A 13,952-nucleotide genomic window follows, 5' to 3' on the forward strand; every position below is an offset into this window, starting at 1 on the left:
GCATGTTGGGTCATAGCGTTGCCTCATACATAAAACTCTCCATACAGTGGGCTACATGTAGCCTACATGGGAACGGCATGTTGACACTCGTTTCTTAATGGTTCAATAACATTTGATAAGTCGAGGAGGAAAATAACACCAAAAGCCTACTTCACTTTTGCATACGGTAACAGTACATTGACTTTTACACACAGCCATTATGGTTGGGTTTATACCTTGTCTCAAGAAACACCTGGACAGATGTCTCTGCAACTCCTAAAAGCTACAAAAAGAAGAAAAGAAAAAAAATCAGATGGGTAGGTTTGGCGAAAAACCCTTAAAACAAAGACAAAAAACTAACAAATTATTTTGAACAAATCACTCTGAATATCAAAACATACAGCAGTGTGTTTCAGTAATAACACTTTAAGTACAGTATGTGGGCAACTTGGTTGAAAGTCCTTTACTTTGGCATTCGTGTACAAGAAATTCATATAGCCTATTTAAGTTTTTGTTTTATTTTAATGAAAAAATATAAGTGAAATCAATCAAACTAAAACTGTTGAACACAATGTCACAATAAAAAAATATAGCCTACAAATTAGCTAATTAATACATTATTTAATTATTCTGTTTCTTTAAATACTGGACCATTTGCACCACTGCATACATACGTTTTCACCTTTTTACAGCTGAGAACGCCCCCCTTTTCCATTTTGGAATAAATAGTTGCCATCAACACTAATGGGAACGTGTTTTATTTTAAGTGTGAACCATAGACTGTTTAACCCTTGTATGGTGTTAGGGTCTGTGGGACCCGTTTTCAATGTTTGCTAAAAGAAAGATTATGCTATTTATTACTTCTTCTAACTCAAACTCATTGGCCTTGGCTCATTTTCTGTGAAGAACATACAAAATAACTTATTTTCAATGACTGCACATGGTACACCCCCGCTACACATAACTATTAGGTCTACATATGAGGTGTTCGGGTCTACTGGACCCGAGTGTAATAATTGTGTAATAATTGTAGGTGCTATGAAACTTAACTGTGTCCTCCTCCTAACTGGGCCTGCTGTGTGTGTGTGTGTGTGTGTGTGTGTGTGTGTGTGTGTGTGTGTGTGTGTGTGTGTGTGTGTGTGTGTGTGTGTCTATGTGTCTGTGCGTCTCTGTGTGTGTCTGTGCGTCTGTATGTCTGTATGTGTGCGTGTCTGAGTTTAGGTGTCTGTGTGTGGGAATGTTGTCTTTCTGCACCTGCTATTCCCACACAAAGTTACAAAATTGTTACATTTCAAACACTTTCATCTGTTCTGATTAAGTTCTAAGAAATCTTGTTTCTATTTTTTTTACCTTTTTTATAATTGAATTTCCTTGTTTTCTCACAAAAAACGAAAATGATCATATGATCATAAATGTGATCGCACAGGGGTAAATGGCAAACATGAACCATAAATGATGTATATATCATTGTTAATTGAGCTAAAGTAAACATCTGTTAAGTATTTTTACATACATTGTCATGACTGTATTGATTTAAAAGCCTTATAATGTGGTGGGTCCACCAGACCCGGGAACATTGGCTGTGTAACACTACACAAGGGTTAAATAAGTTACTAAAAACTAATATGCTATGCTATGCTAATCCTCATTGTGTTTTCTGGAGTGTCATTTGACCATATATATATACCAATACATATCAGCAGCATTTTGGACACCTGCATACTGTGCAGAGGTGTTTGTCAAGACTCAGCGCAGTTAGTGATTAGTTGCTTTGCATGTACTTACGTATTACAGATACAGTTTATTTGAAATCACTACCACAGTGCTCCTCTCAGGATACATATATTATTTAAAAAAACTGAGTTTAAAGTGACTTACATCCTGTTAAAGCCCTGCCCTCTACTGGATTGAAAAAATCACAGCATATAACAGTTAATAAGCGTGTATACCTAAATGAATGAATCCACACAAAGACTTGAAACAGCCAATACCAAGTTGTGTAGTTGTGGTAGAAAGATAGTGGGAAAAATAATATATAAAAGAATAGTTAAAGTATTTCTTTCTTGATTTTTTTGGGGGGCTAAGGAGAATGATATTGCCCCAAGCAATTTCTATGCAATACCTCTAGCCAAGCTCTCTGTCCTCCTCCTCACTAAATTTATGAACTGATAAGAGCCCGCCACAGGAATCCACTTCCCATTCCACTAAATAACGGAGCATGTGAAGATTTGGCAGCTTTTAAAACAAGAAAGAAAAAGAAAATGAGGCAAAAACTGAGATAAAAGCTAAGATTGCCCGACTGAAATGAACTTTGGGAAGTGTGGTGTTGTATGTGTGTGTGTGTGTGTGTGTGTGTGTGTGTGTGTGTGTGTGGGGCTTGCAGAAGCAGACAATGCTTCTTATGTCTGCAATTGTCCATTTATTGAATTTTTATCCCTGTGCCTTGCTGTTATTCACCAGCTTGTTGCTAAGTTACTGCCACCCGTGTCCAAGAATTGCCACGACAAGAAATGATAAAAATAGAGAAATAAGTAGAAAAGCTATAACAGTCAACTTTTCTGATGGCATTAAGCTCTTAGTATGGGTGGATGGTGGAGGTAATACCCTGGGATCAATCAAACCCCCTCTCCAGTATTGACTGATTTGGATCTATTGGCTCCAAAGCCTTCTGTGGCAATCACCCCTACAGATGAATGGCATTTTTGGAAGACCATAGTGCCAGTTGTCCTGAGTAAAAAGCTAGACACTGGGTCAGATGGCAGCCAATTAATACTGAACAAGAAGCGAGGATGTGGGCTGGAGGAGGAGAAAGGGATGGAAGGGTCCTGACCTGTGTTGCAGATCTATCTGGTGCCCTTTAAGCTTTTCACTGAGTCTGAGAGTCAATATTAAAACGCAATCATTCTCAGACAAAAATCAGTGTTTGGTTTCCTGCTTTCCTGCTTCGCTGCGTTTAACTGGCGGGTGGGAGGGTCAAGTGGGGGGACATTACTTTTTTCTCACTCAGGTGAAGGGTTGGCAGGCTTATGAAATGTGCTCCGGAGTCGCTGACGTGGGACAATGTGTATTTGTGTTGTGATGCCTTGCTATCGAATCTGTCTTCACCTCCTCTAGCCCCTCCGGATCTGCAGCTTACATCTCCCTCTCAGGGGATGACAGTGTTTATGTGGAGAAAGTAAAAATAAAGAGAGAAAGAAATAACTGAGGATACATGAGGGATGGAGAGAAGGAAGCAGCGTATTTCTGTTGTTGTTTTAAGTGCATCCAGACTTCAGAACTGTGGGAAGTCTAATGTAGCCTGCTGTTTAATATAAGCGAGACACCTGGAAAGAAAGAAGTTGAAGGAACAAAGGAGACAGAATGTGACAAATAAAGGGAAAGAAGGGACAGAGCAGCATAGCCTGCATTACTGAGATGTGTCTAAATGGAAATGAGGTTAATGGGTGGCGGCTGGTGGAGTGCATGAGATGTCTGCACTGGAAAGGATTTTCTTCAATCAGATTCATGAAATCTGTAATCTGTTTCTCAACAAAAGACTTTCACCATTCAAATGGATGGCTGCAGTAGGTGCACACACACCCACACACACCAACACACCCACACACACCCACACACACCCAAACACACCCACACACATACACACACACACACACACACACACACACACACACACACACACACACACACACACACACACACACACACACACACTTAGTCGAATATCCCCCTACAAATCAAAGCATCAACTTCAATAACTTTAATGATGCTTGTTTAGTGGGGTTGATGTGGGGCACCACTCTGCTGTGGCAATGTGTCCCTGCAATCTGTATCAGTGTGTAATTAATGATTGTATTTCTCTCTGCGTGATTAGGAGTCCCAAAGGTGACAAGCCCCTTAAGATCAAAACATGGCTTCTAACACTTTCCCTGCTATTTGTGATACTTGGTCCATCCATATTCAATATCCAATACGTACTTTTGTTAACCTACATTTTACTTGCCTTGGGGTTTCCTGGCATATAACAGCACGCACACACACACACACACACACACACACACTGCTTCCTTGCAGTTCTGTGCGTGCTTTGATCAGCTAATAAAGGGGCATCTTAGGAGGAATCTGTTAATTGAAAAGAGGGAAGTTGTGAGGAAAGTCTGCTCCCTCCGGGGTGGAGGGGCTTGAAAGGGTGTGTCCACTTTGAGTCCTTGGTCACGTCAGCCCTGTGGCAGCACCACGCACAAAAAGGACGTAGGGGTAAAGAGCAGAGGGGACGTGGGTGGGGTCAAACACCACCTCCTTGTTGCTAGGGATGTCTTCACTTAGTTTGTGTTGCTAGGCTGCCAAATCCCCCATGTTAAGTGGAAACGTTTCCCCCCTCCTCCATCCAGGCACCTCATCGCTCCCTCCCTCTCCTTCTCCTCTAAACCAAAATAACTTCACCAACCATCTGTCACTGGGCTCACAGGTCTACTGTTGCTTAGGAACAAGTCAGACACTCACATCCATGTCTATATGCATCCTCATATGAATATCTCTTCATATACAGTTATACCAACAATAATCACCGGTTAGTTAAATATCTCTTTCTGTGACCGGTATATCAATGAAATGTGCCGCATTCACAGTAAATCCTCAGCCTGATAATCCAAAGAGTCTGAAGTTGTAAATCAGCCACAGGTTCTTCCATTTATGAAGCTTTTAAAAGGGGAAAAACCTCTTCAAAAAGACATTTAATAATGATGTGGCAAATTTTCAAAAGATTTTGGTAATAAATTAAAAGGAGTAGCATGTTCATTAAAGTTTCCTCCTCCGGGGCGACCTCTAGCTCACCCAGTAGAGTGTGCGCCCCATGTAGGCTGAGGCCTTGGCAGCGGTCCGGGTTCAAATCCGACCCGCAGCCCTTTGCTGCATGTCCTCCCTCCTCTCTCTCCCCTTTCCTGTCTTCAAGCTATCCTGTTGATTAAAGGCCATAAAAAGCCCCAAATAAATAATCCTAAAAAAAGTTTCCTCCTCCTTGACCTTGTAATTACTTTCTCCTCATTTGTAAATTCTTTGAAGTTTTGTAGTTTAAAGTCTCAAAGAGGTAACCTGGAAATCTAGACGCACCCTAGCGGCAGCAAATTTATTTTGCAGCCAGGGAGGTCTAGGCACGCTCCGTTGGCTTGCGAGATGGAAAAACCAAACTCTGGTCAGGCCAATCATATTGTATATAGAGTCTGTAGGCGGGCTTATGGCTGCTGCTGCTGCTGGGAACGGCGGTCTTCTGGAAGACTTGGAGTTAAGTTTTTCTTTGAGAAAAGAACAGCACTGAAATCATTCTTAAAAAAGGAAGATGTGTTCAGAGTTTTGCCGACCGGATATGGCAAAAGTTTAATCTATCAACTAGCTTCGCTACCTTCTTCGTTGCTCTGCCTGGTTGTAGCGCTATCCTATTGCGTGCAGAGGGAATTTGAAAGACAACCGTTTATCCCACCCCTCGGATTGAGCTCCGTCAATGGTGAGTTCCCAGACCCAACATCTTGATGTGGGTCTGGCTTGTCAGGCTATCAAAGAGGTATTGTTAGGTTTTAACTGTAGCGGAGGATTTGCATATTGACAGAGAGATGAAGTGTAAGTACAAGCTACTTTCCATAATCACACTGCAATGAATAATAGAACAGAATCAAATTGTGCAGGATTGATTTACATGCTGCCAGTTAATTTGCAGCAACCAAATCCTCAGGCTAATGAGATTACTTGATCGTATTATACACAAAAAACGTTCCTTGTTCTTCTGTTATCAGCCATTAATGAATGATCTGTAAGTAAACCACCTCAAAGCTTATGGAAGGTATTTGTGGATGGAGCTAATCATTGTTTGTACACAAGCTTGTCAGTTGGTAGCTGAAAGCTGCTTACCCAGATGTCAGGAGCATCCCAAATTGAATTTCATAGTCTTTGTTTTTAGACAAACAGCAGATTAATTTGACAGGCTCTGCAGACAAGTCTTGGGGACTCGTTTCAAAATATTTGAGGCAGCTTTTTATCAACCTGTTAATAATAATAATAATAATACATTTTATTTATTGGCGCCTTTCATAGCACTCAAGGACACCTTACAGTTAAAACAAGCAAAAATACAGTTAAAAGCTGAAGTTCATCAGTGCAATTTCATGTCAATATAAGTAAAAGGGAGGTATTAAGATAAAATAGGAGAATGCAGTTTCTCTTCTGTATCTTTTAAAGAACATTTGAGAGTGTTTATGTACAATATAATTACATACTTTATTTATATAGCAGCTGTTATCCTTTGCCGATGTAATTGGATAATACATATTAAATTGGTGCCCAGATAGTTAAATAGTTTCTAACTTGGTTATAGTACCTCATTTCAGTGATTTTAGGGCCCTTCCCCTTGCAGCAGTTACATTTCCATTAAAATCTGATGATATTTTCATAAATTTGTAATGTTTGAAATTTTAAAGCAAAGACTAGCTGTGTCAGATTATTTTCAAACTTACTGGGCAAGTCTCCATCCATCCAGTAACAATCTGTGTTGATGTGTAGTAGATATCCACTTATACTCATCAGAAAAAGGGAGAATCTTGCAAACAAGTCAGAATTTTTAAACGAGTTTCATGTATGGGTAGAAATCAGCTTAAATATGTATAAGTTATCTAATAATACAATCATTGGAGTTATTCTTTAATTACAGGTAGGACATTATGATTAATTAAGTGCTGACCTAAAGAGAGAGAACTACTCATTGCCATTTCTTTAAAGTCTGATAATTTAGAAAAATGCAGAGATAGTATTGGATAATGTAGACTGTTAAACCAATAACAAATGCAGCCTGTCAATACAGTACAGACCTCATAAAATAAAACCTCACATTTTGCATGCAGAATGAGGTGGGGGACGAGGGAGAGAATACTTCTGAGAGAATGTTATTGTAATCAGGATCAATAATGATTTGAACTTTTTACTTTATTCATCATTTGGTATATTTGCATCTGGAACATGCTTACCCAAGGCTCATATTTCTTTACAGAACAGGTTGCAGGGGTTTCAACTCCACTTTGGTAATGGTGTCCCAGGCAGCTGCAATAGTTACACACATTTTTTAGATTTTAGATGCTTTTTAGTGGGCCCCCTAAATTGAATATTTTTCCATCAATCATGGATCATCAAATCAATTTTGGTACTTCAAGTGAGAGTTTGTGAACTTGTCTGTTAGTGACAGAAGACAAACAATTACAGGTTCAAAGGGTTTGAAACAGGTTTAATATCCTGTGTCGCTGTCGCCGATGCTACGCACCTGTAACCCAGTCAAGGAAAGGGTTAACAGAAACATAGTGTCGGCCAATCGGAGGTGGTTGTGCCAGACTCCCACCTTTGGCTGAGTCTCTATCTAATCTGTCAGAGGGAGAGCAGGAGTGCTGTTGTGAAGTTTAACGTTAGCAGTCCCCAGAGTCAAGTCGCAGATTAGAACCCAAATTGAAACGTAAGCAACTAAAATTGATGAATGATAGAACATTGTGTCAAATTAGTCGATATTGCTGTGATTTATGAAGTGTCAGGTTTAGTTAAAAAACGTTAGCTGACGTTGTTGTTCAGTAGCTAGCTCAGAGATTATCAGCTAATGAAATTACTGATTTAGCAGGGGGGGATGGGGTTAACACTAGAGATGTTCCTCCGATACTGCCTAAAACGCTGGTATCGGGAAGTACTGGAGTTTATGCACCGATCTGATACCACATAATAACGCCCTAAAGAAAATCTACGTTAAAGTAGTTTATTTATGTTCTTTTTCCGTTATAACTGACTGTCAAACTGGATAATAGAAGAAAGTTCTTGGGCGTTCATCGTTTGTTCATGTTTCACAAAGAGTTTAACCTGAGCCAGGCCGACAACAAAGATAGAAATAATATCACATCCATACAGGATAGTAGTATACAGTTGTTAAAACATAATAAAATATATGACACACTGGTATCGGATCGGTACTCTGTATCGGCCGATACGCAAGTTCAGGTATTGGAATCGGTATCGGGAAGCAAAAATTGTATCGTATCATCTCTAGTTAACACTTATGCAAGGCACTGTATCCTTGTCACATTCTCATTAGGGGCTGAGCCCCCCCTAAAGGTCTGATCCTAGAATCGCCCCTGGTTACACACAACACCTGGAAGACAAAGTGATGTTTGAATAACACATCCAATAAAAACAGAGAGCCGTCTGCTTCTCAGAGGTTTTAATTACAGCTGCTGCCTGAAAGGAAATAGCAGAGACAGCGAAAGCAGAGGAGCCAATATTTCTGATAAATATTTACCATGGTTCAATCATAGATTATTAATTCATGTCTTCATTTCTAAGTTATAGCCGGCTGTGCCTATATTGGTCTCTCTCGCTATGTAACAGTGACATTTCCCTCAGCAACAGACATTAAACTCCACATAAATACCTCTCAAAGAAGCAGATGCTAATCTGCAACTCATTTGGATTCTAATTGAACTGAAGGCTTTCAGGTTTTAAAATGATTTTCAAACACTTTTTTGATTTGACTGAATTTGGTGAGGCTTTCAGGCATTATTGATGTGCATAAATGAGTGCTACCGGGGTTTCCGAAGAGCACACTTAAAAATATCCACGTTTAAACTCATTCTTTAAAAGCAAATTTTCTTGAATTAAGAGACTAAGACAATATATCACTTGTTTGAAATACATTCACCTGTTGGAGGATATTTTTTAGGAAACAAGAATGCACATGATTCCCAAAAAAACTTACTACACTACTGGAGATAAATAAATAAAAAGAAATCTGGGAGAGTAAAATGTGCATCTAATGTTAAATTCTTATTCTGCATTAGAAACAGATATAATTTATGCCAGTAGCAGTTATTGACAAGATAATAGGAGGAAGATCAAATAAAAGGTAGACTGAATTACAGATTAAGACTTGTTCAAATAAAGTTTTCTTTCTCTTTTTTTTGCACATCAGAGCAGCAGCGAATAATCTGAGGACCTCTGAATACCTCCCCTGGTGAGGAGTGGTGGTTTGGTCAACGGGGAACTCATCATCACTTTAAAACGCACCACAGACTTGGCACAAAAGAAGCGCTGGCAGGCGAACACAGGCGCAAACAGACTGTCTCTTATTACAACGGAGGAAAGACGTTTTGCACTTTGCGCACTGTCTAAGAAGACTCACTTAAAGTCAGAGAAACGTAGACTTTGAGTTGAAACTTACTTTTGACTGCACCTGATGCGACGCTGTTTGACTGCAGTCCGGTGATGTGGATGAGGTCATTACGCACTGAGGCTGTGGCAAAACTCGTTTTCCTGTAGAGCTGGACTTTACAAGCGTATTATTTTTGTGTTTCTTCCTCTTATTTTTGTCTGAACAGTCACATGACGCTAAGTTTTACTTGGAGTCTAGGTTTTGTGGTGAGACTGTGTGTGTGCCTGCCTAGTGGAGTCTTTTTGCTGATAACCCGCAAGGAAACATGAACTTCTCCTTGTTCGACGTGACCCAGGGCGCGCTGTTTAACGGCAGTCAGACCCTCGCCGGGACTTTGGCGACATATTCCGGCAATGGAACCGACAACGTGGTTACCGGCGACGGCGGAGGGTCCCTGGTGCTGGTGCAAGACGAGCGCAAACTCTTCGTCATGCGTGTGGTGCAAATCGCGGTGCTATGCGTGTTGTCGCTTACCGTAGTGTTCGGCATATTTTTTCTCGGGTGCAACCTGATGATCAAATCGGAGAGCATGATTAACTTCCTGGTAAAGGACCGGAGACCCTCTAAAGACGTGGAGACGGTCATGATCGGGCTCAGGTAGAGCACGGAGAGCAGGTACTGTGGAAAACTGCAGCGGAGATCCGGTGTGAGGATCTGGTGCGCGTTTCCTGCCGCAGGTCAAGATCTGTATCTGCATGTACTACTCAAAGACGCCCCATCTGTTTATTAGTGAGGAAAGATATGCAAAAACGTTACATTTCCTTCCGAAAAACGACTACAGGAAAGTAGTCCAGTGACCAATGTTCGTGCGTAAAATTTGTGCGTAAAACACGGGAAATTGTTTACACGTGGGCCGATCTGTTGAATCTTTTGAGTGAATTTAATGTTGCCAAACTGAACAAAGTGACAAAAATGTTTACAAGCTGTTATTTTTTGTTTAGTTAGTTTTTCTTTTTTTGTAAATTTGAAATGATTGTTCATGAATAGTTTTAAAACTGTCAAAAAGCATGATTGTGAATTCTTATAGTTCCACGTCTTCCAGTGTGCTATATGGACGTGATGGACATGTGGGTATTCTCTATACAAAGTATTTTTCTTGGTCTCGTTTGGTAAATACACTCTAAATACTGAAATCTTGCACGTTTTTCAACAAACTCAGTCCTAGCTTTATGGAGTGGTTCTGGTCCTGTTTGGCATGCTCACTTATTGATCTGTAAAGTGATTTTTGGACCTGTTTTGCACTTTTGAAATCACTGATGCCGCATGAATTATTTTGTACCAAATAAAAACTTTGCAGCATGCAATTAAAACATTGAAATTACCATATAAAGCGTTGCCATCTGTTCATGAAACATATCATGTCAACACTGAAATGAAATTATGTTTTCTTCCAATAGTGTGTCTTGTCTTTCAACTCAGAACTGAATCAGTACTATACCAATCTCTAAAGAAACATGTACTATTTTACGTTTTAATTTCAAACTCAAATCAAATCAGACTTGTTAAATGTTCTCTGATCCACCTCTCCCTTCACATCTAATCAGATGTGATATTATAGGCACAAGATGAAAGCATTAAGTGAATACATTAACTCACTAGTAGGTGCACTTTTAAATGTAATAGGATGATATTTATTAATATTAAAGGAGTTACACAGAAAAGGATATTTTAACTAGTTCTAGCTGAAAATAAAGACAACATTTGAAGCAGTAAGGTGAAGCGGAACATCACACTTAATACTTTATACTAAGTACAAGGAGCGTGGCATTTATTGCAGCTTCATATAGAAAGGCGATGAGAGGCCAGGCTGAGTTATCCATCTTGTAGACAACAGGCCGAGTTCATATTGGCTTCATGGAATTTAATCTGATCTCTCTGAAGAGTGACCAGCAAATAAGGAACATCCAGGCTCACCTTGACCACTTAACTTCCCAGCAGCCCCCACTGCATCTTAAGAGTTTAAGTATGGCATCTAGAGCTAATGTTCTTCTTTTGTGCCATCAGAGTGTGCAAAAGAGAGCATACATGTGAATTAATATAGCAGTGAGCAAACCTACAGTATATGCAGGTTATGCAGCATTAGAAGGATTTCACACAAAGAGGACATACAGCGACATCCATTAGGTGTGATATCATTATTCTTTGTGCCGCTGAGTGTCTGCACATTGCACACACCTCTTTTCTTTCTCAAGAAAAAAACTTTTTACTATTTCTATTATACAGAAAGTGTAATTGTAGGTGTCAGATATTATTGCAGATTACTATTGTATCCAGCTCAGCATTTTGGTTCAATTTCCATTTCTATTTCTTCTGTATTTCTATATGCATCCCCTCATCATTGTCTCTTGTGCCCTACTCAAAAGCAACCAAAGTTCTCATTATTATTTCAGTACTTGTTAGGAGAGCTGGGGTAGATGAATCCTTACAAACACACCCATGCATCCACCATGCACACATCGGACACTGATGTGCAACAGACCAGCAAATTATTAATTTATAAAAACTCCTTAATAAAACTCCTTAGATAATTAGACTTTAATAGCTGGGAACTTTACAAACAATTTCAGACAAAACACATTATGCATGCGTATGAAAAATACTATGCTTTTTTAAATATGTTTACATGTTTTTTTTAACCTTTAGTTAACCATGTAAGCCGTTGAGAACAGGTTCTTATTTGCCACGGCGACCTGGCCAAGAAAAGCATAAGCGTACAAGACAACATATAGTTTCACATTCAACATAGTACAAGAAAACAGAATACAATAGGCTACAAAGGTACAGATTAAGTAGGCAGTTCTAGCCGGCACAAAGTGAGGTGTAAGTAAGTCAATGGCTATGCGAAAGTAGTGTGGTGATAACATAATATACATGAAATAGACAATCTATAACATTGCTGAGAAGTAGTAAAGAGTCAGAATACAGTTAGTGCAATGTAAATTGTGGTCAAGATTAGAGATGTTCCGGTATCGGCTCCGATACTGCCTAAAACGCTGGTATCGGGAAGTACTGGAGTTTATGCACCGATCCGATACCGCGTAATAAAGCCCTAAAGAAAATCTATGTTAAAGTAGTTTATTTATGTTCTTTTTCCGTTATAACTGACAAACTGCAGAATAGAAGAAAGTTCTGTGGCATTCATGTTTCACAAAGAGTTTAACCTGAGCCAGACCGACAACAAAGATAGAAATCATATCACATCCATACAGGGATAGTACTATACAGTTGTTAAAACATAATAAAATATATGACACACTGGTATTGGATCGGTACTCGGTATCGGCTGATATGCAAGTTCAAGTATCAGAATCGGTATCGGAAAGCAAAAAATGGTATCGGACCATCTCTAGTCAAGATAGTGTTGTGGATCCAGTGATCAATGATAACGCAGTATATATATATAAATAGATAGTCTATATGAGTGCTGAGAAGTAGTGAAGTCAATATACAGTTAGTGCAATATGTAATCTAGTTAGTGATGTGGATCAATAATAACAGTAAACATGGACAGTCTGAATGTACTAAAGAGTCAATATACAGTTATTTGTCTGGGTAGTGAGGTAGAAACAATATATATAATATATGAATATTAAATGTGAGAGAGTCAATGTACAGTATGTACAAAGTGTGGACTAGTTAGTGATGTTGAACAATCGTAGCACAATATACATATACTAGACAAAAAATATTAAAATGCTGAGATGTAGTAAAGAGTCAGTATATAGTTAGTGCAGGTTGTGGTCTGAATAGCGAAGTATGAGAGCAATTAATATGAAAGCAAATAAATATGTTTTACACTTACAAAAGATCAATGTAAGGACATTATAAGCATTTGTATAAACAGTAGGCCTGTGATTTCACTTACATATAAACAGATTGTTTACAGAGAGGCGGTTAAGGGGTCAGGCTAAATTATCTACTGCAATAAATTAAATTATTTTGGTGAACAGAACTGCTATTAAGACAATTTATGGTAGTTCTTTGTAAGCCTCACCTTTGCTTTCGTAAGCCTGTAATCCTCAGGAAAAAGAAAACAAAAATTGGTATTGTTACCATAAATAATTGTTGGACACAAAGAAGCATGCAGTCCTTCATGCAGTTATTAACTTGTTACACGGATTAAAAACATATTGCACAATAAGTCAGGCATTCTCTTAACGCAACCCCCACAGGGTGAGTAGGGGGTACAGTTAGGGGGAGCTGAATGATTCAGAGGGCCCACTGGGGTCCTGGAACATTGCAGGGTTTATACATGTTTATTGTTTTGCTGTTGTCAGGTGGCTCAAAAGTCTTTTTCACCTATTCAAATAGATCTGGTGTTGTGCTCATTGAGGCCTGTTCCCCAGGTTGGAAAAACCATCAGAGTCCATCAGAGCTTTGTAGGCAGGAACGTCGAAATATCAGAATGGGAACGTCATTTTTCTGTGCCAAAACCAGAAAAGAGCAACAGGAAAACACCCAGAAAAAGCATGGACGAGATGGACACAGCTACTGTATAACATTTTGTAAGATGACTTACAGAAAGAACAACTCTATTGTTGGCATATTTCTTCGATTAACATGACAAGTGTTAACTACTTGTAGCAGCCAATACCACGGACCATCGACTGAAAATGACTGCAATAGGATACGTCACTCACTGACATTTCAGCAAGACTACAAGCATAGAAACATAGCAGCTTGCACCCAGCATACTCAGTGACTACAGTAATACAAAACAAATCTAGTTTTGATATCTAGTCTTTAACAAGCT

General features: G+C 39.2%; 1 protein-coding gene across 1 annotated transcript; it reads left to right on the forward strand.

The window, feature by feature from the left end:
* The first annotated feature begins 9,031 nt into the window (after positions 1-9,031).
* Positions 9,032-10,504, forward strand: rprml (reprimo-like). Its single transcript, XM_078269510.1, has one exon. The coding sequence runs from the start codon at positions 9,465-9,467 to the stop codon at positions 9,798-9,800; it is 336 nt and encodes a 111-aa protein (XP_078125636.1). The 5' UTR covers positions 9,032-9,464; the 3' UTR covers positions 9,801-10,504.
* Positions 10,505-13,952: the final 3,448 nt, after the last annotated feature.

The sequence above is a fragment of the Sander vitreus genome, chromosome 15, assembly GCF_031162955.1.
Source record: "Sander vitreus isolate 19-12246 chromosome 15, sanVit1, whole genome shotgun sequence".
NCBI lineage: Eukaryota > Metazoa > Chordata > Actinopteri > Perciformes > Percidae > Sander > Sander vitreus.